General features: G+C 46.6%; 1 protein-coding gene across 1 annotated transcript in view; it reads right to left on the bottom strand.

Annotated features, from left to right (window-relative positions):
* Positions 1-18,266: 18,266 nt before the first annotated feature.
* LOC144155804 (uncharacterized) overlaps positions 18,267-25,488 on the bottom strand; it is a 32,171-nt gene continuing 24,949 nt past the window's right edge. Inside the window, exon 6 of the mRNA XM_077687480.1 lies at positions 18,267-18,604. Coding sequence (XP_077543606.1) covers positions 18,341-18,604 — 264 coding nt within the window. The 3' untranslated portion in view covers positions 18,267-18,340. The remainder of the gene's footprint in view (positions 18,605-25,488) is intronic.

Raw genomic sequence — 25,488 nt, 5'->3', positions numbered from 1 at the left:
CTACTTTGTTTAAAAACAATCATATTTTTTCCAAAAAAGGGGTGAGATGTTGCAGCCATCAATTATTTCTCTTACAATTAAAATACGGCTGAGTGTTACGTGCCGCATGAATTTTCATTATAAACGCCGCGGAAGACGCATCCACGATGCAGAGAAACCAACCTATTTATTGTAAGCTTACGACTATTAACAGCTGGTAACCGATATACTTTACTTTGACAGCAGCATGTAATCTGCTTGGTAGTCATCGCCGTTGTATTTTCTAAAAATTTCACGGAGACATGTGCCGCCTGTGAGGCTGTGACCAGCCTTCCCAACTCGGACGATTCAGGGCAGCGTAGGCGGTAGCTTTCCTTCTGGGCTTTGTTTCTTTTAACGCCTCTCAGTCGATAACACTCCATCCTGTCGCCATTGCAGCGTATCCCACAAACTTAAGCCACTTATAGCGCACCTAACCACTTGATAGTCGCCTTTGCAAGGGCGCGGGCACAGTGTGTAAAGCAGGCGGCTGGCCAGGACGGTGAGGCTCGGCCTACCCAGTGTTGCGCGGAGGCGCGGTAGATGGCGCTGCGCTCGCTCGGCAAACTTGACTGCACGGAGCCTTGGGTGTAGTAAAACCTAGTTATGACTCTGGGCAGTAAAACCGCGAAGACGAGGCTCCCATTATGTCGTCTCAAGTGGTATACCAACTAACGAGTTAGCAGGATATATATAAAAAAGCCTATGTATTTACGCGTGCAAGTAGCATACACTGGCGTGTGTACATGGCGCGCTTTTGGCTTGTGATAATTATTTTAAGAGAAACCTCCTGGCTGAAATCACGTTATGTTGATTGACTGCCGGTAAGATTTTTAAGTGCGCCTGTGCTTATTACATAAACAAAAACGGGGGCTACCAAATGCATTCAAGAGCTCGCATTTGAACTACCAGACCCAAAGTTGCTGATAGTTGCTATTGCTATTGTCATTGCTAAAACATCTTGCATGCACATATTTTTTATATATTCAGTTATTAGTCAATAATCGCATACATTCGCTTCTCGCCTTGGCGTGTAAAAACTTTTCATTTTGTTTGTTTGTTGAAAATAAAGCAAGCGGATTGGACAGCCTTTGCTAATTATATGTTTGACATATCATGTTATATGTCTGCTGCTTATATGTTAGAAAGTAGTGGAATTGAGTCATTTTACAACATATAAGCGAAGATCAGTTGACACATTATGCGGCAGTGGATGTGACCGAAAAAAACGCTCACCAGGTTATACAAAACGCCTACGAAATCGGCGCCATCGCAGCAAATAACTAATAAATGTGGCAGGCGTAATTCAGTAAAGAATAATTTAAGCACCACGTACGCACGGGTGGATCCCAAAGACTTCCGCTTTTCTCCGCAGCAGACACCGAACGATGAGTCCCAAAACTCTTATTTACCTATTTACCTGCAGCTTCTGTAGCTTCAAGAAAGTTGGGAGAATATGAATGATCGTTCAGCCTATTATTCTCCAATTATTTATACGGCATTGTCGATTACTATACTTGCGATTACCATTTTCCTTTCGCTTCTGCGAGGCCTCCGGCCGCCGCCGGCCGCCGCTGCCGGAGCGACCGGTCCCCCCAGCACCGTCTCCCGGCTTCGGACAAATTCCGCGCGGCGACACTAGCGTCGCTGGAAAGAGCGAATATCCAAGCCTTTCAGGTGGAGAGCGCCGTAACGCAGCTTAGCTAACGAAATATACCATTCATCACGTGAAATTCTTTTTTTGAAATAGCGATAAATCGGCGAGCGTGATGCACTAGTACAGATCTATGTTGTTTGATATTCAGCAATACCGGCCCACTCACATTTTCGATACTCCACATAACCTAAATATTACTGCCACTGTAAATATGCTCCCCGCACAGGCTCAAGTGGGACTCGCTTCACAAGCTTTAATAAACGGAAGAACACAAGCAAAGGAAGCATGGGAGAACATGCACGTACGACGACAAAGTTGTTCGCAGCATTTAACTGATAGAAAATTCAGCCTTAGCAAATATAATATACAGGGTGATGAAAGTTGATTTGACAGTTTTTTTTTACTTAGGCGTTTAATTTTAGCGAAGACCACCTCTACAGTGAGGTTATGCGTCCAGGGGAACACAGAATGAGGTGCTAAATTTTGATGTCGGTGGCTTAATTAACTAAAATTGAATAATTACTTTTTTTTGGCTGCAGTAAGCAGGCATGTTTGTATTAAGAAGTTCCATGTAGTTTCATTTGAGAGAGTTCTTCTAGCGAATCCGTACTCCGAGATATCGAACTGCGAAGTTTAATTACCGTTCGCATGATTACGCATGCCAGACAGTGTCGACCGGCGCAAAGCTCCTCCCCTTTGTTCTGTTTCGATTGCGGTTCTGAGTACTGCAGATTGCGATAACGCCAGCTAAGACTGAAAGGGTGCCACTTATCACTTTTTCTTATGCCTCCTCCGCGTTGTCTAACTAAACATTGTACACAGCAGGCGCGTCACAAAAGGGAGGAGCTTTGCGCTGGTCTTCACGGTCTTAATTGCATGCGCAATAATGCGAACGGCAATTAAACTTCACGGTTCGTCATCTCAGAGTACGAATGCGCTAAAAGAATTCTGTCAAATGGAACTTCGTGGAAACACGATTGCCTCTAAATTTTCAATACAGACATGCCTGCTTACTGCAGCCGCTAAAAAGTTAATTAAACAATTGAAGTTAATTAAGGCACGAACATCTATATTTACCACCTCACTGTGTGTCCCCCTTGGTGCATAACCTCACTGTAGCGGTGGTCTTCACGTTATCTAAGCGTCTAATTTTAAAAATAAATGTCGACATAACTTTGATCACCCTGTAAATAGACAGATGCAAAATACATTACGCACAAATACAGACATATAAATATAAATACACTAACCCCCTCCCTCCTTCTCTCATAGAGGCGCTCATGCATAGGTGGAGTAGTGGTGGGACCATTTTTTCAAACTTTGAAGTTGGAACCATTTGTTCCTGGACTATTTGTTCCGGGACCATTAGTTTCGGAGCCATTTGTTTCGAAGCCAATTGTTCCGGGACCATTTGTTCCGGGACCATTTTTTGTGGGACCATTTTTTCCGCAACCGGGCGTGGTGTAGTACCGGTGAACGAATGGTGCGAGAACATCAACATGGCCGCTGTTTGAGCCGGCGCGCGTGCCCCTGCCATACCCGTGAATTCAAGTGTTGAAAAAAAAAAAAAAAACAAATTGAGCGAACGCGTGCCTCAAACAACCGCGTAATTCGCGGGTCGAGTGGGAGAGGGCAGCAATCGTTGGATGACAGAGACTAGAGCAGTGCGGGGGCCGGAATTTCTAGGCCCGGCCCGAACCCGCCTGGTAGAGACATGGCCAGGGCCAGGCCCGTGCCGGACAAAACATTAAGATAAAAGCCCGAGCCCTGCCCGAGCCCGACAGCATTTAATAAAAGAAACCCCAGCCCGCGCACTGTTTTTTAAGCTCAGCCCGAGTCCGCCAGACCCCAAACATGAGCCCTCAAAGTTTAGTCTTTTTAGCCTAAAATAAGCCTATAGGGAGTATATTGAATTTACACTAGTTCAATACTTAGACCTATATCTGTACAACACAAATATCCTGACCTAAATAATGTATCCTTACGGAAAATTTTGGTAAAACAGGCGCTGCATTTGCGACAGTCTCCGAACTTAAAGTGCAATGATGATCGCTTAAATGATGCTGAGAAAAGTGGATATTTTTATTTATGCATTTCTTGGACAGATATTCCACGTTTCGTTATTTCATTCAATTCGTTTTCCAAATAACTCTTTTCCTACTTGTTTTTGACGCTAGCACACTCTGCCGAGAGCTACTTTAACTTGTACTTCTCTCAATTTAATTTGCCAAGGTTCGTTGTCAGCTTGCACCAGGTGTCTATTCAAGTAGACCTAAGTTCCTCCCATGCTCACAAAGTTTTCTACTCAAAAACTCGCTTTCGGGGCAAAAAGATATGTGTATAAAAAGCTTTAAGAAACACCCAAGGGTACATTAGCTAATCTTTGGTGTTATGGTCAGCACAAAGTGCAATGTCCAGGTCACATTTGTTCTTTTTTTTTTTTTTTAGTTTGAAAAACAGAGAAAAGAGACAATCATGTACTGTACTACCAGAGTGCTCTCGTTTTCTGACCCGTTCTCTCCCATTATGCGATGAAGCCCATAAGTTTTCTTTTGTTGGCTTGAAGGCTTTCTAAGCGCAACACGTCATTTTGTTATTTTTAGCAGCGCGCCATGGTGACAGACTGACAGCACCTCGCTTTTTTTGTTTTCATTTCACCGAAACGATCAATGAGCTGAATTTTTTGTTTTCAACATTCTAAATTTGCGGCACACGACTGCCGGGATTCAGGGTCTGCCCGGGCTGGCTCGGCCCAAAACAGTGTTTTCGTTCAAACCCAAGCCCTGCCCGGGCCCGAGAGAATGCGTGCTGCCCGGCCCGAGCACGGCACGCGGGCCGGGCCGGGCTCGTCCTTTTGGACCGTCCCGGGCCCGAGCTGTGCCCTAACAAGAGCCCTACCCGGGCCGCAATTTCTAGGCCCGGCCCGAACCTGCCCGATAGAGACACGGCCTGGGCCCTGCAAACTTCTAAAAGGTGGGCCCGAGCCCGACCCGAGCCCGGCAGAATTTGATAAATTAAGCCCGACCCCGCCAGACTTGTTAAATGCCCTCCCTAGTCTGACAGGCTATAAACATGAACTCGAAGAAGTTTGCTGTTAGCTTAAAAAGCGCAAGCACAAAGCGAATACGACTAATTTGGATTTACATTTCCATTAAACTTAGACCGAACTTTGTACAACTTCAATATCCTCACTTAGAAACTGTTCTTTCAGTAGTCATGAACTCCATTTGCCACTTTGTTTCCCGGTCTTCGAAATAAAGACACACCGAGGATACTCTATATGATTCGGAGCAAGTGGATAATTTTTTGCAATATCGAAATTCTTCACCAGATACTGCAGCTCTCGCTGTTCCATTATTTGCTGAACTTTGAGCTGACGATGCATCCGGTTTCACCACTTCATTTTATTATTTTCTTCTAGTTACCTTGGCAGCAATATTTTATCGGCGCTTCTATTCTTTTTTGCCTCTTTTCTGGTTTTGAAAAAATTCTTCCCCGAAGAAATCATGGGCCCTGCTTCAAAAATTGGTCCTTCAAACTCTGCACATAGTCCAAAATCCAGGTCACGCTTGTTCTGTTTGTGTTTGTTTGAAACGAAAAGGGAAAAGACAATCATGTTGTACTGTGTGGCTATAGAGTGTCGTCGTTTTCTGGCCCACTCTCTCCCACTATGCTGATGGGTCCCAGATACTTTTTTATTGATGTACAGGCTTTCTAGGTGCAATCGCCTTTTATCATATCTTTAAAAGCGCCGTAATCAATTTACACTTCTCTTCTTTTTGTTCTCACTTCACCTGAAAGATCAACAAAAATCTTTTTTGTTGTCAACAATTTATAATTTGCGGCACAGGATTGCCGGGCCTCAGGGATGGCCAGGGTGGCTTGGGTTGGCACGGCCCGAAAATTTTGGTTCAAGCCCGAGCCCGGCCCGGGCCAGAGAAAATGCGTGCTACCCGGCTCCAGCCCGCCCCGCCACTACGTCAGACTACCTAGCTACGAAACCGCACCCAACTGTTTCAGAGCTTTGCCCATGCGGTGTGCTGTTTTGTCGTGTGCTGTTTTGTCGCCGTGCTATTTTGTCGCGTGCTTATTTGTCGCTGTGCTTATTTGTCGCTGTGCTTTTCTGTCGTGTGCGCTTTTGACGCTGTGCCCTTCTGACGCTGTGCTGTTTTGTCGCGTGCTGTTTTGTCGTGTGCTCTTTTGACGCCGTGCTGTTATGGCGGTGCTCTTCTGTCGCGTGCCCTTTCGTCGCGTGCTGTTCTGTCGGTATACCCCACCTGGGTTGTCTTACGCCAGGGTCCGCCGTCGCCGAGAGAGAGAGAGAGAGAGAGAGAGAGAGAGAGAGAGAGAGAGAGAGAGAGAGAGAGAGAGAGAGAGAGAGAGAGAGAGAGAGAGAGAGAGAGAGAGAGAGAGAGAGAGAGAGAGAACATTCTAGTGAGCTCGCCGAGGGGGTGCCCCGTTGCACAAAGTTAGCGGGCTAAGACGCTCACTGTACTTCTGACTTTCTACTTCTGAACTTCAACTTCTGAACTTCAACTTCAGTTTGCAAATGTTCTGTATATGTCTTTGCTTAAATATACAGTTTTCAGAACCCTCTCCAATTATCGTTGGCTTTTAATCAGTGCCGCACCAAGAGGCAACACCGCAGATCACCAGACAAACTTTTATACGCGACATCGGAGCGGCAGAAGTCAGGGTGGAACTATCCAGCCATTAACCAACCATAGAACCTAACCTTTACTCTGGGATAATGACAAATCGATGGTCGTACGCAGGTGGGTGGTTGGTTCGGCCGGATCGGTCTGACATAGCAAGCCAAATGTCTTCAACACGAAACAGGTTCAAATAATAACACGACAATCAATCAATCAATCAATCAATCAATCAATCAATCAATCAATCAATCAATCAATCAATCAATCAATCAATCAATCAATCAATCAATCAATCAATCAATCAATCAATCAAATAACCAATCAATCAATCAATCAATCAATCAATTTATTTATTTTCAGTTCCCAGGAACGACGGTGATGTCTTAGTGCTAGTACACTAACAAACATAAAAACAAACAAAATGGCATGATACATACAACACGTATCACTAAAAGTACGTACGCTAATAGAAGCACAAAGAACGGTAATAACTATGATATTACACTCTATGGATAGAAGAGTTAGTCACAAATAATGTACTAGTTAAGTGAACATACAGCCAAATAGAAGATAGTGAGGTAAGGATGAAAGCTATGCAAACGAGAAGTTGAATAAAATGCAGTAACCAGCAAACAAAGGAAGGTGGCATAGCAAGATTATGTGAACGGAGTAAGACATATACTGTTAGCTACAAACAGCACTACTCAGCCCTGCACGAAACTGGGCCAGGGAGCCATTAAAAACATCTAATTTGTCCCAAAGAAAGTTCTCCAGGCTTTGCAGTCGGTGGATAGGCGAGTGACGACTACTACCAGTACAGAATGGATAGCGCGATCGCGTGCACTTCTGGGGAACTCGGAGCATAAGCTGGGACAGAAGTTCTAGGCAGGAAATGACTCCGTGTAGTAGCTTGTGCAGAGAAAGATCAGCTCGATCACGCCTAGAACTCAAGGGAATAAGCTTAGGTAGCTGATGTTGACTAGAGGACGAAACAGAACTGCGTCCTAGCCGGTGTTTACATATTGACAGGAATTTTTTCTGCACTCGTTCAAGATACTGGTGGTTGGACTGGCAGGTTCCATTCCAATCTACAGATGAGTATTCTAATTGTGGGAGGCAAACTGATGAGTAAAGCTTTAAAAAAGGAACAGGAGAAGTGAAATCCCTTGTAAACCTGCACACCGCAACCCAGAGAGCGGAGGGCCCGCCTGACCATCTGTCGTATATGGGGCGCTGAGGGAACTGTCGAACAGCACTCCAAGGTCTCTAACCTCGGAAAGTTTTAACAGACGAGCATTATTAAGCGTGTAAGAGAATTGGAAGGGATGTGTTTTCCGGCTGTAGGTGATAACTTTGGTTCTATTAGAGTTAAGAATTAATCCCTGCTCAGCACATCAGCGCGCGAAAGATGAGATGCGATGTTGAAGGGCGAGGCAGTCCTCTGGTCAATTAATTATTTTGTAAACCTGTATATCATCAGCATACAAAAGGAAAAACGAGCTCTTAATAGAGGTAGATACGTCGTTAATGAAAAGAGAGAACAGAAGAGGGCCCAACACGGACCCCTGAGGTACGCCGCTGGTAGGAATGTAGTCGACAGATCTTTGGCCATTTCCACTGACATAACAGCGTCTGTTAAGAAGATAGCTGCCTAGTAAGGCAACTAGCGGAGCATTGACGCCACAGAGCAACAGTTTTTTGAGCAACAGTGTATGAGTAACAAGATCAAAAACCTTACTTAGATCACAGTAGACTGCGTCAATCTGGCCTCGGTCTGTGTCTGTTTTGGATGCATGCGTCATAAAACAGGTAAGGTTAGTTGTGGTTGACCGCCCAGTTATAAAGCCATGCTGATCGGGTAACAACGCATTTTTTACGCACGAAGACAAAACTGTGTGTAACGAGGACTCAAAAAATTTGGACGCAGCACAGAGGATTGAAACCGGCCGGTAGTTCGTTGGATCTGTGCGGTTGCCTGACTTTAAGATATGATATATTCTAGAAATTTTCCATGTAGCTGGAAATGTGTTAGTAGTTAAGCAGTTATTAAATATAAATGTTAGAACCGGAACTGGAATATCTTTAAAAGCTTTAAGTATGGCCGCGGGAATTCCATCTGGGCCAGATGACAAAGAAGGTTTCATGTGCTTGAGTCTTTCCAATACAAGCTTCTCATCAAGTAGAACTGAACTTGCCCCACGCACGCTGTTGATAAATCGAGATGTCTCTATGTCTCTGGGAGGTGCGAAAGTGCTACAAAAGTGACGCGCGAAGGAATTGGCTGCATCAGTTGCCTCAGCCCCGGAAGAATCAACTAAACGAATGCGATCATCTGCGTTATTTGAGTGGGAATGAATGAACTGCCAGAATTTTGAAGGGTCACGCGTTGCACTAATCTCCATGGACTCAAGGTAAGAACTATAGTCTTTTTTATATAGCTTTTTACACGTTGAACGGTGAATTCGAAACTATTCCTTCCACTTATCGAGACCAGAGTCACGTACCTTTCTATGTGCGCGATCTTTCAGCTTAAGGGCAACTCGGAGTTCATTGGAAAACCAAAAAGGAAATTTCTGCGAGTTTTTGCTCTTTGGAATAAACCGGTCCATACCATTCTTTACAATTTCAGTGAAGCAGTCGACTTGCGCGTCAACATCAGAGTCGATCAAAACAGGGGACCAATCGGCAGAGGAAAGATGTTGGTATAAACCTAAATAGCCACCCCGCCTAAAGCAATAACGGCGAGGTGTATAGAGTATGAGGATGGAGCTATGTCACGCTGTACGGATAAAGATGCGTAAATGAGAAGTGGAGGGTGAAATTTATCAGGCCGGACAACACCAATGTCCGAATGAAAAACTTGCGCATTTGAAATGTCCGTGAAACAAAGGTCTAAAATGCTACCACTGCAGTTCTTGGTACGATTTAACTGGTGCAAAGAAGTAAATACTGAGAAATCAAGAATCATGCTGCATTTTTGTTCATTGTTATAATTGTAGTGAGAAAAGGTAGGGTTATCCCATTCAACGCCTGGTGTGTTGAAGTAGCCGAAGACAAGCAGCTTGTGATTGCTGTTAAGTGTAGATGCTTGCTCGATAGAAGAAAGGACACTATTGAACAGCGAAGGGGTAGTATCAGGGGGAACATAGAACGCCCCAATAAGGACCTTCTTGCCTTCGAGGAGGCGCACATCAAGCCCGACACATTCCCCTTGTGTTTCAAGCTCCGGACGTCGAACGCATTGCAGCGATCTCTCTACCGTTACAAGAACACCTCCGCCTTTTTTCTTAGAACCTGCCGAATTTCTGTCAGCACGATAAACTTGATAATTAGGAGGAAAATGCTGAGCGGAGGAAATGTCGTTTGAAAGCCAAGTTTCTGTGATAAAAAGGATTGTGTATGGAGAGGACAGAACATTCGCGAAAAACTCGGAAGATTTAGTACGAGCCCGCGGGCATTTTTATACAATATTTCGAAGCTAGCGTTACTTTTTGTCATCACGTGGAACGGAATTGGTGTTGGGGGAAAGAATTATGTCCGAATGAAGTCTACCTCGAAAGAGCTTGAACAAACAGTCCGAAGGCCAGGTACAGGGTTCACATAAACGCTGAAAATACATGTCGTCGACACCGACACAGAACGATGCATACGTTTCATACTTGGTCTGAAGTCGGTGGCAAAATAGCGGTTCAACGTTCACTGAAGACAGGTGGGCTTGGAGCTGCCCCGTCGTCGTACTTGGACTTAGTTTCGACACGAAAACAAGCTTGGGGCGCTTCGGTGGATTTACAACAATCAAGCCTGCCGAGTCAGATGATCCAAGTAAGGGTGGTTCCTTGCTCTTCGTCGTGCGGAGTCCACCACTGGGAGATGTTACGTTTACTGAAGGGGTGGGCAGCAAGGCAGACAGTGGAGGCGTCGCAGTTGTCATCGCCGCTGGCGCGCTTGGCGGCAGGTGTGTGGGACGTCGGGGAGGTGTTGTTGCAGCGATTGAGAGTGTCGCCTTCGATGCACCGACACTCTGAACACAAGCCGCCGCAGCCAAGTTGGGGTTGGGAGGTGTAGTACCGGTATAGGCCGTATGGATGCGGCGCTCAGCGACAGCTCGTCGCGCAGGCGTCTAACCTCCGATCGGAGAGAGGCGATGGTGTCCGTCTGTTGGGATAGCGCGCGTGCGTTCTCCCTGCGGAGCCGGTCATTGCACTCCCGAAGCTTATAATAATAATAATAATAATAATAATAATAATAATAATAATAATAATAATAATAATAATAATAATAATCAATCAATCAATCAATCAATCAATCAATCAATCATGTTTATTTACGTGCCCAGGAACAGCCAGAGGCCTGGGTGCTGGCGCACGGATAGTTACATGAAAACAAAATACAAGAAACATATTGAAAGAAACAAACAAGCGACAACACACACACAAATTGAAGTAGCGAAAATTACAGAAATAAAGCACAGGCGGAGCCTGGGTACAGGTAAAAAAGAAAAAGAAGATGCCTTTGTGGCTCAGCTTATTGTAATGAATACACAACAAGCAGAGAACAAAGTTTTACAGTAAGACGACAAGAACAATGACAAAGTATAGAGACAAATGATAAGACAACCATGATAAGTAAACAGTTTCAAAAACAGGCAACTATATTGGTTAAACAGAACCACAGAGAAACCAAATTTCAGCAATAAAAAAAAGAAAAACGAACGACAGAGATATCATAGATGTTTAACATACTGTGTTCAACAAAGCAGTACGGTAAATTGTAAAGGAGCTTTGAAAGATGTCGAGGCGTTCAGAGAAGCGGTTGTAGCAATTCTGTATTCTGCGCACAGGAGAATGATTGGAGTTGCGCGCAGCGGTCAAGAAAGGGCGATGCGACCTGGTGGGCCTCTGTGGAACACTAAACTCTAAACAGTTAAGCAGGTCTGCGCAAGAAAGGTCACCATGAACAATTTTGTGAAGAAATGTAAGGTCTGCACGCATACGTCTGCAGGTCAACGAAGGAATGGAAGGAACTATGGGTAAGTCAGAATCAGGACCCGAACTGTGATTGTGATGACGGTGCTTAAAGGGGCCCTGAAAGGCGTTTTGAGCACACTAAATGAACTAGCGCAATCGTTAGATTGGGTCGTCAACGTCATCTGTGCCAAGTATTACTCTTTTACGCGCAGCGGAAAGCTCACACTTTTGTTGCAAAGTTTGTCGCTTTTTTCTCACCCTTTCCTTCGTGTTTTTGGACGCCGCCATCTTCACATGTCTACATCATCGATTCCCAGATGTTCGTCATGAGCTAGACATCCTGCTATTGGGCGGCTTTTTCACGCACTTCCGGCAAAGAGATGAGTCGTCTGCTCAGCGTCGGCTCGCCGGCTGATCTGCCGGCGGAGTGCCGGAGTGCTTGGACATTTTACGACAAACGAAACAAGTGTAAACAAACGTTTAACCGTTTGTATTAAATGCAGCACGGCCATAACACGACATGGATGTTCCCTTACCTGAGTACGTTCCGTAAAGAAAGCGTTGAAGCCCCGTGGCACTTCTTTCGTGCAATCGCAGAGAACGCCCTCAGCCGAATGCCCGGGTTTGACGCATACATTTTATTCTACTTCAAAACAATCCAGAGATGGGTTTCGAACGAACACAACGTCACAACATGCGTTGCAAGTCTGAACAGCGATTGAAAGACGATGGGTTGCCTCCTCCTGCCCGTCGTAAATTCGGCACTCACCTCGCGCGCGGTTTGCGGGGACGAACAGCAACTTAACTCCGGCGCACAAGCCGAGATGGCTTTTAGCCACGCACACTGCACATACCCCATGCGAAGTTGAGTCGTACGTCGCTCGAGAAAGATAACCCAGACCATGGGAAGCACTATCCACCCGCAGAAGCACAACGCCGCATTGCATCGCGAAACAAAGACGTCCACAACACACACACACCATCGCCTCCTGTAATGTCAAACGCATCTCGCACTTCCCAATGGGAGTGGGTGGTACGCCTACAGTGCCCACATGTCGCGAGGTGGGGCCCCGAGCTGAACCGGGAACACGCAACCGTAACTGAGTTCTACAGTGGTTTGTGCCTTGTTGTCAAGGCAACCGATGTTTGAGATTCTCAAAGAAGTGGCGCTCGCTCCAGCGCTAGAAAGCTCAGAGCCGCGGTGGAGCATGCTTTGCCAACGTTGCCGCTCTCCACCACGCGTCGCCCCAAGCTGAACTGGTCACATGATTGAAGGGTTTTGTGCACGAGTTCTGTATCGATTTAAAATGTCTTTTTCACATGCCGCCGGCAGGAATTACGACCGCCGCAAAATAAAACCCGGCACCAGCGGGGCCACATCTGATAGGCACTTTTTGGATAAACAGTGTCGGTGCATCAAAGGGAACGAGCGCACGATCTTCCACGTACGGCTGCGAGTTCGCCGCCGATAAAAAGTCACGTGCCACCGATAGCAACTGCACCAACGAACACCGCGAAAGGGCAAGGCCAGGCCGCCGCACACATGCGGCCAGATTTTTCGTTCGGTTTTCCAGCCTTGAGCGAAGTGCGGGATTCATGGTGTCAACAAAGCTTGCCCGTAGCAGACGACAGTAGCAGCGCAATAGCGGAAGTACGTCACCGCTGCGGAGCGCAGCATCATGGGAGGCAAAGCTCGCGCGCCGTCAACAGCGGAGAGTAAGTCGAAAGGAGGAGGAAACGCGGAGCGACGATAATGCGCGGTTTTTGATTTACGATTTCTCAGCTAATACTCATCGCTTTAACAAAATTCTTGCGGGAGGAGATTGCAAATACATTGCTTTATTTGGGTACATTTACATCCATGCATCGGCGGAAGGTATTTCAGGACCCCTTTAAATATGGATAAAAACTTCTTCTGCACACGTTCTATTAATTCACTACTAGATTTGGAGATGCCGTTCCAGGCAACAGAAGCATATTCTAACTGGGGGATACATATTGCATTGTATAGCATTAGAAATGGATCTGGAGAAGAGAATTCCTTTGTAATCCGACACACATTTCCAAGACTTCGGAGCGCTCGCCGGGTGATGAGCCTAATATGAGAAGAAAAAGAGAGGGTACTGTCGAAAAGAACCCCGAGGTCCCTAATCTCCTCAACCCTTTGCAACGGAGCTCCCGCTATACTGTAGGAAAACAGTAGACGATGGGTTTTCCGGCTGTACGTGACAACCTTTGTTTTAGCTGGATTTAAAATTAGACAGTTTTTGCTGCACCAGACCGATAATTCCGACACATCCCTCTGCAAGGCACAGCAGTCCTGAAAACTGCTAATGTGCCTAAATAGTTTGACATCATCAGCATAGAGAAGAAATGAAGATTTTGTTAACACTGTTGACACATCATTGATAAAGATAGAAAACAATAATGGACCCAGCACAGAACCCTGAGGTACACCGCTCGTTGCAGTGTGAACACTAGACCTTTTGAAGTTTACATCTACGTAAAAGGACCGGTCAAGGAGATAGTTGGACAACAAGGCAACAAGACTTGCATCAACACCGGACATAGTAAGCTTGTTAATTAATAATTTATGGTTCACTACATCAAACGCCTTACTGAGGTCAAAATAAATTACATCCAACTGGCCGTTTTCACAAACTGCAGCCGAAGCCTGAGTCATGAAGCTTGCAAGATTTGTAACCGTCAATCGACCCGAGAAAAAGCCGTGCTGATTTGGTATCAGAACGTTCTTGACGCAGGCACCAAGAATGTTGTGCAGAGCTGACTCAAAGAGTTTTGAGGCGACACAAAGGAGTGAGATTGGGCGATAGTTGGTAACGGCTGACTTATCACCAGACTTAAATATTGGAAAAATTCGAGCAATCTTCCATGCACGAGGAAATTTGCCGAAAAGCAAACAGTTATTATAAATGGAAGTTAAGACAGGCACAAAAATGTTGCCGTAAGCCTTCATGAGGGCTGCTGGAATTCCGTCTGCACCACAGGAAAATGACGGTTTCATCCGTTTAAGGCTATCATTGACAAGTTTTTCATCGAACATAAGTGTACTAAAATTAGACATATTATTAAACGATAGGCGTTCGTCGGGACCATCTGGCAGTTGAAAGACAGAATGAAAGTACTGAGCAAAGCTCGTGGCGACATCCTCAACCTGTTCCCCATCGGAATTAATCGGAAATAATAATAATAATAATAATAATAATAATAATAATAATCAATCAATCAATCAATCAATCAATCATGTTTATTTACGTGCCCAGGAACAGCCAGAGGCCTGAGTGCTGGCGCACGGATAGTTACATGAAAACAAAATACAAGAAACATATTGCAAGAAACAAACAAGCGACAAGACACACACATATTGAAGTAGCGAAAATTACAAAAATAAAGCACAGGCGGAGCCTAGGTACAGGTAAAAAAGAAAAAAGAAGATGCCTTTGTGGCTCAGCTTATTGTAATGAATACACAACAAGCAGAGAACAAAGTTTGACAGTAAGACGACAAAAACAATGACAAAACCGCCGCGGTGGCTCAGTGGCTAAGGCGTTGCGCTGCTGAGCACGAGGTCGCGGGTTCGATTCCCGGCCGCGGTGGCCGCTTTTCTGATGGAGGCGAAAAGCAAAAACGCCCGTGTGTACGAGATTTCGGCGCACGTTAAAGATCCCCAGGTGGTCAAAATTAATCCGGAGCCCTCCACTACGGCGCGCCTCATCGCCTGCGTTGCGTCGGCGCGTTAAACCCTACAATCAATCAATCATCATCAAAAACAATGACAAGAGTATAGAGACCAATGATAAGACAAGCATGATAAGTAAACAGTTTCAAAAACAGGCAACTATATTGGTTAAACAGAACCGCAGAGAAACCAAATTTCAGCAATAAAAAAAAGAAAAACGAACGACAGAGATATCAATAATAATAATAATGAATAATAATAATAATAATAATAATAATAATAATAATAATAATCCGATTTGTTGCCAGTTTTGCATCACTGCTTGTAGGGTTTATCTCGCCGACGCAACGCAGGCCATGAGGCGCGCCGGCGCGTAGGGGAGGGCTCCGGATTAATTTTGAGCAGCTGGGGGTCTTTATCGTGCGCCGACATCGGGAACACACGGGCGTTTTTGCTTTTTGCTCCCATCAGAAATGCGGTTGCCGCGGCCGGGAATCGAACCCACGTCCTCGTGCTCGTGCTCAGCAGCCCAACGCCATAGCCACTGAGCCACCGCGGCGTGGTCCAGTTTTACATCATAAGGAAAACAAATCCAATCCCCTCCGTCTAACGACGACGATGCTTGAAATGCGAAGCTTTTTTTTTTTGGTGCGAAAATCAAATGGCGAAGGGCTAAAGTCGCAGCCGCTGTAAAGTGAAAGCTTCAACGATCAAAGATAAAACTTCCCGGCGAGTCAAAACCCAAACTCAGACGACAGCAAACGAACCCCTCACGAGAACGCTGACCGCACCCCCTCCCTCCCCAACCCATCGTCGATGGTGTTGGAATGTGGAAATTAGAGAGCCGTAGGCAGGCTTCATAACGCGAATTACCCAGGTTCGATTAGAACGACGGGAATCATTTTTTTTCTTGTTTCATACTGCGTTTTGGTTACTACATCACCAACAGAGAAACTAATAAAGGTTCGCTTTAACCACAGGAAGGCAAAAGGTGTTGGATACGGAGGCCAATCCTTCCTTAAAAACCGAGCGACTTTTAGAAAAATTCATTTATGGAACACTAAACATCATTACAGTATTAAAATGAATTGAGCAAAGAAAAACCTGTATAGTATGCTAGCAAGTGGGATTTTCATACATGCCAGCATTGTGGGCATTAAGGAAAAATAAAAAAAAATTACACCATCTTCCCGTAGGGGAACCCTGAGTAGTATGCGAAGCAGCCATGGGGTCGATTCAAGTTCCCATTAGTTTTCAGTTCGTCGTTTCCGTGAGGTTGAGGTACATAGCTACCGTTATATTTACCATTTGGTTTCCATGGTAACTACCATACTTTTCACTTACCGGAACTACGAAATGGGAAGTTGCGTTAACCCCATGGCTGTTTCGCATACTACTCAGGGTTCCCCTACGGGAAGACGGCGTAATTTTATTGGAGGGGGGGGGGGGTGTTAGAGTGGAGAGGCATTAGAGAGAGAGAGAGAGAGAGAGAGAGAGAGAGAGAGAGAGAGAGAGAGAGAGAGAGAGAGAGAGAGAGAGAGAGAGAGAGAGAGAGAGAGAGAGAGAGAGACGTTGTACGTGGTATGAGTTTGTCTTTATTTAAGCATTATCATCATCATGTTCAACGTAAGCGACGTCGAGCTGTGGTTAACGTTCCGCTTTGATTATGAAAGCCGTATGGTCTGTGAAATGTAAAGTCAAGGGCTGTTGTAGTGGATGAACCCTAAAGTTGCTGAACCCGCCGCGGTGGCTCAGTGGCTAAGGCGTTGCGCTGCTGAGCACGAGATCGCGGGTTCGATTCCCGGCCGCGGCGGCCGCTTTCCTGATGAAGGCGAAAAGCAAAAACGCCCGTGTGTACGAGATTTCGGCGCACGTTAAAGATCACCAGGTGGTCAAAATTAATCCGGAGCCCTCCACTACGGCGCGCCTCATCGCCTGCGTTGCGTCGGTGCGTTAAACCCCACAATCAATCAATCTAAAGTTGCTGAAGAGGAGGTCGATGTACGTTCCCCGAATGGTTGTGGGCTGTTGTAATCACGGCCTGCCGAGACTCGGCGACGCACGCCGCTGCCGACGACGGACGATGAAACCTCGAAGGCGCGTGAAGCGTGCTCGTCTCGTGCCGGCCCAGGAAGACACCGGCAACACTGTCGCTCCAGGAACCATTAAAGGGTAAGGCACCACCGGGCGTTCAGCAAGCCGAGCATGCGCAGTGGGGGTGTGGACGGCGCAACAACGACAAGGGAGGGACATAGCCCCGACCATGAGAGGCTTCGCATCTAATAACACGCCGTCGTTGTTTTCACGGCTCTCGAGCAGAACCGAACTGCCCGGTGGACTTTCATAGGCGATAACTTTCATAGTACAGGCGTTTATTACGCGGAAAACCACGATACAGATTCTACACTGTACTACGCACCTAGCTTCTGGGGCATACACCCGTCAGCGTGTGCCCAGCCCGTCTACGGGCGACAGTTAGCGTCCGCCGGTGTTGGCCGGCCACAACGCTCGCTGAAATGGGTGAAGGGGGCTCTCTATGGCCGCTACACATTTCAAGCCACTGGACTCGACCGAGCGGCATCGACGCTCGCCCGCTGATATAGACGGCGCAAGCCGTCACAGCGCGGACGCGGGCAACCACGCCAATTCAACGGGGGAATGCCAAGAGACTCGCCGGGCATCCTAGATAAATCGACATGGGGGCTGCCTTGACCTACGCTGATGGGAAACGACGGCCAATGCAACAACGGCCAAAAGTGGCCGAAAGGCATTTACGTACCCGTGCGATCGCTGCGCGTCCCAAAGGCGGTCTTCCCGGGAGTCTCTCTCGCGCGCCCAGCGGCCCCCGTAGGGAGAAGAGGGAGGCGCACAAGGATCACCTCCTCACCCCGCTACGGAGGAGGGCATCGCTTACGCCTCCTCGCCCTGAGTGGAGAGGATCGGTCCCCAAAACATCTAAGTAGGAGAATCATATCAAGGACAAAAGGAACAAAACATATAGTGGAGAGAAAGCGCAGAGAAAGTAATAACGTAATATTTTATGAGTCCGCGTGATATAAAATAACAAACATTCAAACCATCAATTCAAACTCTTATTCTGTTCGAAACAAATTAGACGGCTCTTGAAAATGGATGTTATGCAGCCAGTTTTTTATTACAATTTTATTTTCTTTCATTCGAAATTTCACGTGTAACGCACGCATTTAAAGCAACCCGCTGTTTTTGAAGCTCGGTATTGAACACTAACGTAGAACAGCTAGACGCCGAGGAAAGAGAAACAAGCGCGGTCGTTTTATTTGCCGCGCGGCTCATTGATTTCAAGCAAAGTGTAAAGTTCCTGGCATCACCGCGCAGAAGCTGGGAAGTTGACAGACTTGGAGACCAGGACCTCATATTCCGTGTACTTGAGCTCCTTGCCTTCGTAAGGGATGTACAGGCATTTAAGCGATGGGTGCACCTTGCCGATGATGACCGTGCCGTTGTGCAAAATGCGGCCGATGTAGAGACGCTCTCCAGTCTGTGTTCTGCCTCCCTGGATGGCTCCGGACGGCACGGATCCTTTAGACGACAATATCCAGTCAAACTCAGTTCCGTCAGAGACGAGAACCTGGGAGGAAGAGTAAACCGGGGATTGCGTAAGCGTCATGTTTATGAAAATGTGTCGCCACGCAATATATATATATATATATATATATATATATATATATATATATATATATATATATTGAAAGGCAAAGTCACAGGGAAGCACAGACCGTTTATTTCGGCTTCGCGAAAGGAACAACCCGCAGAGACTCCAACGAAGATGACGGTCGCACGAGGCACGGGATATCAGGGTGGCAGCCGGTGGCGCGTGAATGAAGATGATGCTGATGATGGGAGTGTTTCTAGATGCTATGAATGGGGAGAATGACCACTGTAGCGACCGGTATGAAAACATCGCTCACAACATATACAGTGAAACCTCGATATATCGAACAGCGTGGTGCCCGCGAAATAGTTCGATATAACCAGAATTCGATATATAAAATCACGTAAAAACGTGTCATAAACTAGTACAAATCAATAAATGAACGAATTGTGCAGTAAATACTGACTTAGCGCTTCAAAGTAATTATTGTTTTGGCTTAAAGTACTGCAGCAGGGTAGCGTGCAGTGTTATACACGACTTCCTCAACATAGTCCAAACGTTCCACAAGCGACAGGCCGGTGCCTTCTATACCGCTGGAGTAGCGGTGCGGAAGGGCCAAAACTGCTGAAGGCTCGGTCGAAGTCGGGAGTGGCGCACTATCAGCGCTTGCGGGTACAACCTCAACGGCGTCTTCGTTTGTGCGCTCAGTAGTAACCTCCGCTAGGATCTCCACATCCGTCAACTCCGCCGTCGTTCCGATGCTGTCGTCACCGCCAACAAAGTCATGCACATGCTTCGTGGCTCAGCACCAACAAAGCGCTCAAGCTGGCCCCAGGTGTCTTCAAGCTCGTATTCTTCTTTTGCACCGTCCAATTCTGCTTCGGTGCAACCGATGCGCAGCCGTCGCGAACGCCCATCACGCTACCGCTATCTTCGGGGGTAATGCAGGATATTTCGCCGCCTGTCAACAGAGCGCGAGCGGTCTGGGCAGTCAGGGGTGGCGGAGTTCGATATACCCATTTCATGTCCGTCCAAGTTCGAAATAAAAAATTAAAAATGCATGTGATTTCCCACGTGATATAGAAAGTGTTCGATATAGGCAATAATTCGATATACCCGTGTTCGATATATCGAGGTTTGACTGTATATAATATATATATATATATATATATATATATATATATATATATATATATATATATATATATATATATATATATATAAGAAAAGAAAACTTTCAACAAGGTAAAAGCACGACTGTTGCCAACGTTTCAGCAAAGAGACTTGCTTTCGTCAGGGCATATAAATATATATATATATATATATATATATATATATATATATATATATATATATATATATATATATATATATATATATATATATATATATATAAGCAGAAATAAGAATTGGCAGTCAAGAAAACCTCGGAAAGCAAAGGGGTGAATGCAGTTGGTCAAGATAAAGAATTCGGAACATAAGGAAGTGCAGAAAAAATGCCCGCCAGGTGGGATCCGAACCCACAACCTCCAGAATACCGGTCTGGTGCGATAACCACTACGCTACCGGCGGGGCTACTTTAGCCTCCACTTACTGGGGTATTTGGGTTCAGGTGTTTTTGTTTCCTGCGCTGGGGGGTGGTAGCCAGCGCCACTCAGACTACTCGGGGTGAAGGGGACCTTCTTTTTAACCCCCGGGCCGTGACTCGAGCGTCTACGACATGTCGAGAGTGGTCGACCAGCGTTGAACCCTCTTAAGCTCCCTATGGCACCATGACTGCCAGAACAGAGGCCCTCGCTATGCATGTAGCGAATCAGAATAGGAAATGAGGGGCTCGTTGAAAATAAGACAGAAATAAAAATTGGCAGTCACGAAAACCTCGGAAAGCAAAGGGGTGAATGTAGTTGGTCAAGATAAAGAATTTAGAAAATAAGGAAGTGGAGAAAAAATGCCCGCCAGGTGGGATCCGAACCCAGGACCTCCAGAATACCGGTCTAGTGTGATAACCACTACGCTACCGGCGGGGCTACTTTAGCCTCCACTTTCTGGGGTATTTATGTTCAGTTGTTTTTGTTTCCTGGGCTTGGCGGTGGTAGCCTGCGCCATTCAGACTACTCGGGGTGAAGGGGACCTTCTTTTTAACCCCCGGGCCGTGACTCGAGCGTCTACGACATGTCGAGAGTGGTCGACCAGCGTTGAACCCTCTTGGGGGTTCAACGTTGAACCTATAGGGAGCTTAAGAGGGTTCAACGCTGGTCGACCACTCTCGACATGTCGTAGACGCTCGAGTCACGGCCCGGGGGTTAAAAAGAAGGTGCCCTTCACCCCGAGTAGTCTGAGTGGCGCTGGCTACCACCCCCAAGCGCAGGAAACAAAAACACCTCAACATAAATACCCCAGAAAGTGGAGGCTAAAGTAGCCCCGCCGGTAGCGTAGTGGTTATCGCACCAGACCGGTATTCTGGAGGTCGTGGGTTCGGATCCCACCTCGCGGGCATTTTTTCTCCACTTCCTTATTTTCCAAATTCTTTATCTTGACCAACTACATTCACCCCTTTGCTTTCCAAGGTTTTCTTGACTGCCAATTCTTATTTCAGTCTTATTTTCAACGAGCCCCTCAGTTCCTATTCTGATTCGCTATATTATATATATATATATATATATATATATATATATATATATATATATACGAATGTTTAGATGTAGAGGTTTCACGCGCCGAAGCTACCTGCGGGCCACGAGACGCGTGGTAGTGGAGGGCTCTGTATTAATTTTGAACCCCTGGATATCTTTAAAGGGACTCTGCAACACCTTCTATGAGCGCTTTCACTCTTTCCATCACGTGTGGAACCACTGCGAAAGCTTTATTTTTCGCCAGCATGGAGCGGCACTCCGTGATTTGCTCGTCGCACCAGATACGCATTCCATTTCTGCTTTCTTTTTGAGGCTTTTTTATAAGTTGCTATCGAAAAGCGTTCATTGCTGCAACTGAAGGAAAACCGGCCAACAGCCGCTACATGGCCTTAGCGACGTAATTAAAGGCCGTCGAAGAACAACAAGACCGATAAAGAACGAAAAATCTTTTGGGCGAGTTGACAAGTTATCTGATTGGCATAGAGCAGTAATTTTTGGATGAGGTACGTTGCGACCCCCTAATCTAAGTACTGGGTGTGTTGGGTGACTACGTTCTGCAAGCATCTAAGATTGAAAAAAAAAGTTGAAATAAATGTTGCAGGGTCCCTTTAACGTGCGCCGAATATCAGTTCGCAAACCAAGTATTTTAGTGTGCGCGTGTACCTGCACATGTAATCAATGTCAATCTCATCCTCATAATCATCATTAGCATATTTAAGGTCATTCAAAGGTGAAGAGCTGTTCCATTGACTTAAAACCGCTCCTGTCCTGCGCTACTCTGGCCATTCTATGCCTCAAATATTCTAAATTCATGCCTCCATCCCATCGAGTAACTGAATTAGCTGGCTTGCCCTACTTCTATGCTCGTTATGCGGTAGCCACAGTGTTACTGCGGTTGTTACTGGTTTTTACCGTGGTGTTACAGGTTGTTATTTCGCCTGAAACATGGACATCTCAAGTAAATTTCTTTTTCTTATTTTGAACTACGATATCTTTCAGCCGAGTTTGTTCTCTGATAGAGGACGATCTATCGGTGGACATCGGTGAACTGATATGCACGGAAAAGAAAACCTAGCTGCCTTTCTTGAAAACTTATCCTGTGGAGGCCTTGAAACAAGTAATTAAACTCCAATAACAAGGCATGATCAAACCATATTTCGATAGGTTTACTGGCATTTATTTGAAAAGGAGGTGGAGGTGTCGGCGTGGTGTGTGGCCTTCTACATCTCGGGCGGAGAGTTCACTGCGGGAAGAGGATTTGATCGTAGGTCGTTCTTGCGTATTAGCAAGCTGTTGAATTGCCTTGAAGGCGTTCATGCGAGCCCACATTCCGCGCTCCCAGTGCGGCCTCTAGGAAGGTGAATCGGCAGAGATTGTGGGGGCCACCGCAAGCCACGCAACGAAATTTCCGATGTACAATTCGGGGAGCTATACAAGCCCAGTCGAAGCAGTTATAGGCTCGAACTGTTCGCGATTCCAAGTTTTCGCTCGCCCTCCGGCCGCTAGGGCGTACATTTCAGAGGTCAAGTGGCTGTCCGCTCCGTAATGCGCACCGGCGCATGCGCAGTGCCTGCCGGGGCTGCTTCTCCTCGCTACCATATTATAAGGTTATAATGCTGCCGCAAGCGTTTGAGGACCAAAATACCCCTTTCCGTGTTTGCGAGGGTTGAAATACGGAAGTGCCAGTGCGTATCGTGCACACAAGCCTTCCGGACGAGGTCCTTTGAGAGTCGGATATAAGTTGTGGAGCATGAAAATCGGGCGGTAATTTGCTTGAAACATCTCGCTTTGCATGGCTACCCTATTCCAGTCAGTGATGATTTGCTTCCTAATGATTTGCTTCCTAATAAACGATTCACGCGCCATTGTACATTATTTGCCCACAGTATGCCACATAGCAAATCACCTGCTGAACGCCTGCAAATCCTGTGCAATCGTATGTCAACAGATATTGATTTCTTCATGCCTCAAAGTGTTTTTCTCGTACCTTAACTAATCTGTTTCTAATGCCATGACTTGCGGTTCTGCATTCCATGCATGATTATTTCACTGATAAATCTGTGCTCGCGATATCGGCATTTTCTTGTAGCTATATTAAATTGGTGATGTTTTTAATTTTCACTTTATCACATTTTACTATCTGACTTGTGTACCAATGTAAGAGCCTCTATGGTGTATTGGACATACAATAAAACATGAATGAATGAATGAATGAATGAATGAATGAATGAATGAATGAATGAATGAATGAATGAATGAATGAATGAATGAATGAATGAATGAATGAATGGGTGGGCGTAACGTTATATGGGACATGAAGGGAGAGGAGTGGGGCAGGGAACAAACACGTATTAAGGACATATTAGTAGAAATTAAGAAGAAGAAATTGACGTGGGCAGGGCATGTAATGCGAAGGCAACATAATCGTTGGTCCTTAAGGGTAACAGAGTGGATCCCTAGAGAAGGCAAGCGTGGGAGGGGGCGGCAGGAAGTTAGATGGGCAGATGAGATCAATAAGTTTGCGGGAATAAATTGGTCGCAGTTAGCACAGGACCGGGATAATTGGAGATTAATGGGAGAGGCCTTTGCCCTGCAGAGGGCGTAGATAGGCTGGTGAATCGGCAGAGAGTGTGGGGGCCACCGCAAGCCACGCAACGAAATTTTCGATGTTCAATTCGGGGAGCTATACAAGCCTAGTTGAAGCAGTTATAGGCTGGAACTGTTCGAGATTCCAAGTTTTTGCTCGCCCTCCGGCCGCTAGGGCGTACATTTCAGAGGTCAAGTTGCTCTCCGCTCCGTAATGCGCACCGGCGCATGCGCAGTGCCTGCCGTGGCTGTTTCTCCTCGCTACCGTTGGAATATAAGGTTATAATGCTGCCACAAGCGTTTGAGGACCAAAATACCCTTTTCCGTGTTTGCGAGGGTTGAAATACGGAAGTGCCAGGGCGTATCGTGCACACAAGCGTTCCGGACGAGGTCCTTTGAGAGTCGGATATAAGTTGTGGAGCATGAAAATCGGGCGGTAATTTGCTTGAAACATCTCGCTTTGCATGGCTACCCTATTCCAATCAGGGATGATTTGCTTCCTAATGAAATGAAATTCTTCGCAGTCATGCGCCGCACGCGGTAGCTTTAGCACCGGGGCCGGCCGTTTATCATACATACTGACAGTAGAGAGGCGGTGGCAGGACTCCGCGGCATACCAGTCGTCGGATCCATAAGCCACCTCATCAAGACGATTGCGAAGAGACTTCGTACAACGAAATACATTACTGCACGGGTGGACTGGGTGCGGGGACACGCGGGTGGCGTCGGGAACGAGGCCGCCAACGCGTGGGCAAGCGACGAAGCAATTATCCGCTCCCACCCATCCCAATCTGTTCCCCTAGCACGGCCCGACCCTGACGCTGCGGACGGCCGAGCCACCATAAAACAAGAGAGCAGGGCGAAGCTCGGTGCCGCTACACCCCATGACCCAAGACCACTGCCAAGAGGACTTCCCAGGGGGGCCCAAGCCCTTGTACACAAAATAAGTGTCGGGGCTGCTGCCGCTGAAGACACCTGAGAGAACCCCCCGAGAAAAAAAAAGTTCCTGCGTTTCTGCAGCCGCCCCTTTCCATAGGGGCGATTTCCCGTGCAAGCCGGGTGAACTTCCCAAGCGTTGTAGTCCCACACAAGGGCCTAGCTCCAGGCCGGGTAGTCGCTTGTGCCTTTTTTCCGGTAGGTGGCCGGCGCCACCAAGGCACACGAATGCACATGGTGCCTTCCACAGCCACGGTGGACGCTCAACTCGCAACCGCCTGTGGCAGCACATGCCACCGGACTCTTTCACCCCCGGCAATGGCGCAGCGTGGCATCATGGCCGGGGGCCCCGCCAGATGGATAAGGGTCAGGGGCCCCTCGCAAGGGTGTAGACACCAGTCAATTCCATCCAAGCAAACTGCGCTCTCTCCGGCTCGCAATGCGTTTGACTGTTCAGATGACTCAACAAAAGCGGAGACGGTTATATGGGGTGGTTTTAAAGCAGCAGTCAGAATTTTTATACCGTTACCGTGAAGGTGTCATTTACCACAGCCGTTCTAGTAGCCTCCCCAGGTTCTCAAAAACCACCTTGAAATAAATTTTGAGCCCCATTCTTGTCTTCCAGGATACAATTCCGACCGCGCAAGATATATTTGGAATGATGCAAAATCTCGAACTCAATACAATCTTCTTTAGTTTTTCTTT

Source organism: Haemaphysalis longicornis, unplaced genomic scaffold (assembly GCF_048455015.1).
Source record: "Haemaphysalis longicornis isolate Haplotype H1 unplaced genomic scaffold, Haemaphysalis longicornis Haplotype H1 scaffold_1, whole genome shotgun sequence".
Classification (NCBI taxonomy): domain Eukaryota; kingdom Metazoa; phylum Arthropoda; class Arachnida; order Ixodida; family Ixodidae; genus Haemaphysalis; species Haemaphysalis longicornis.
The sequence above is the reverse complement of the archived record's forward strand: the minus strand, read 5'-3'. Positions and strand labels throughout refer to the sequence as shown.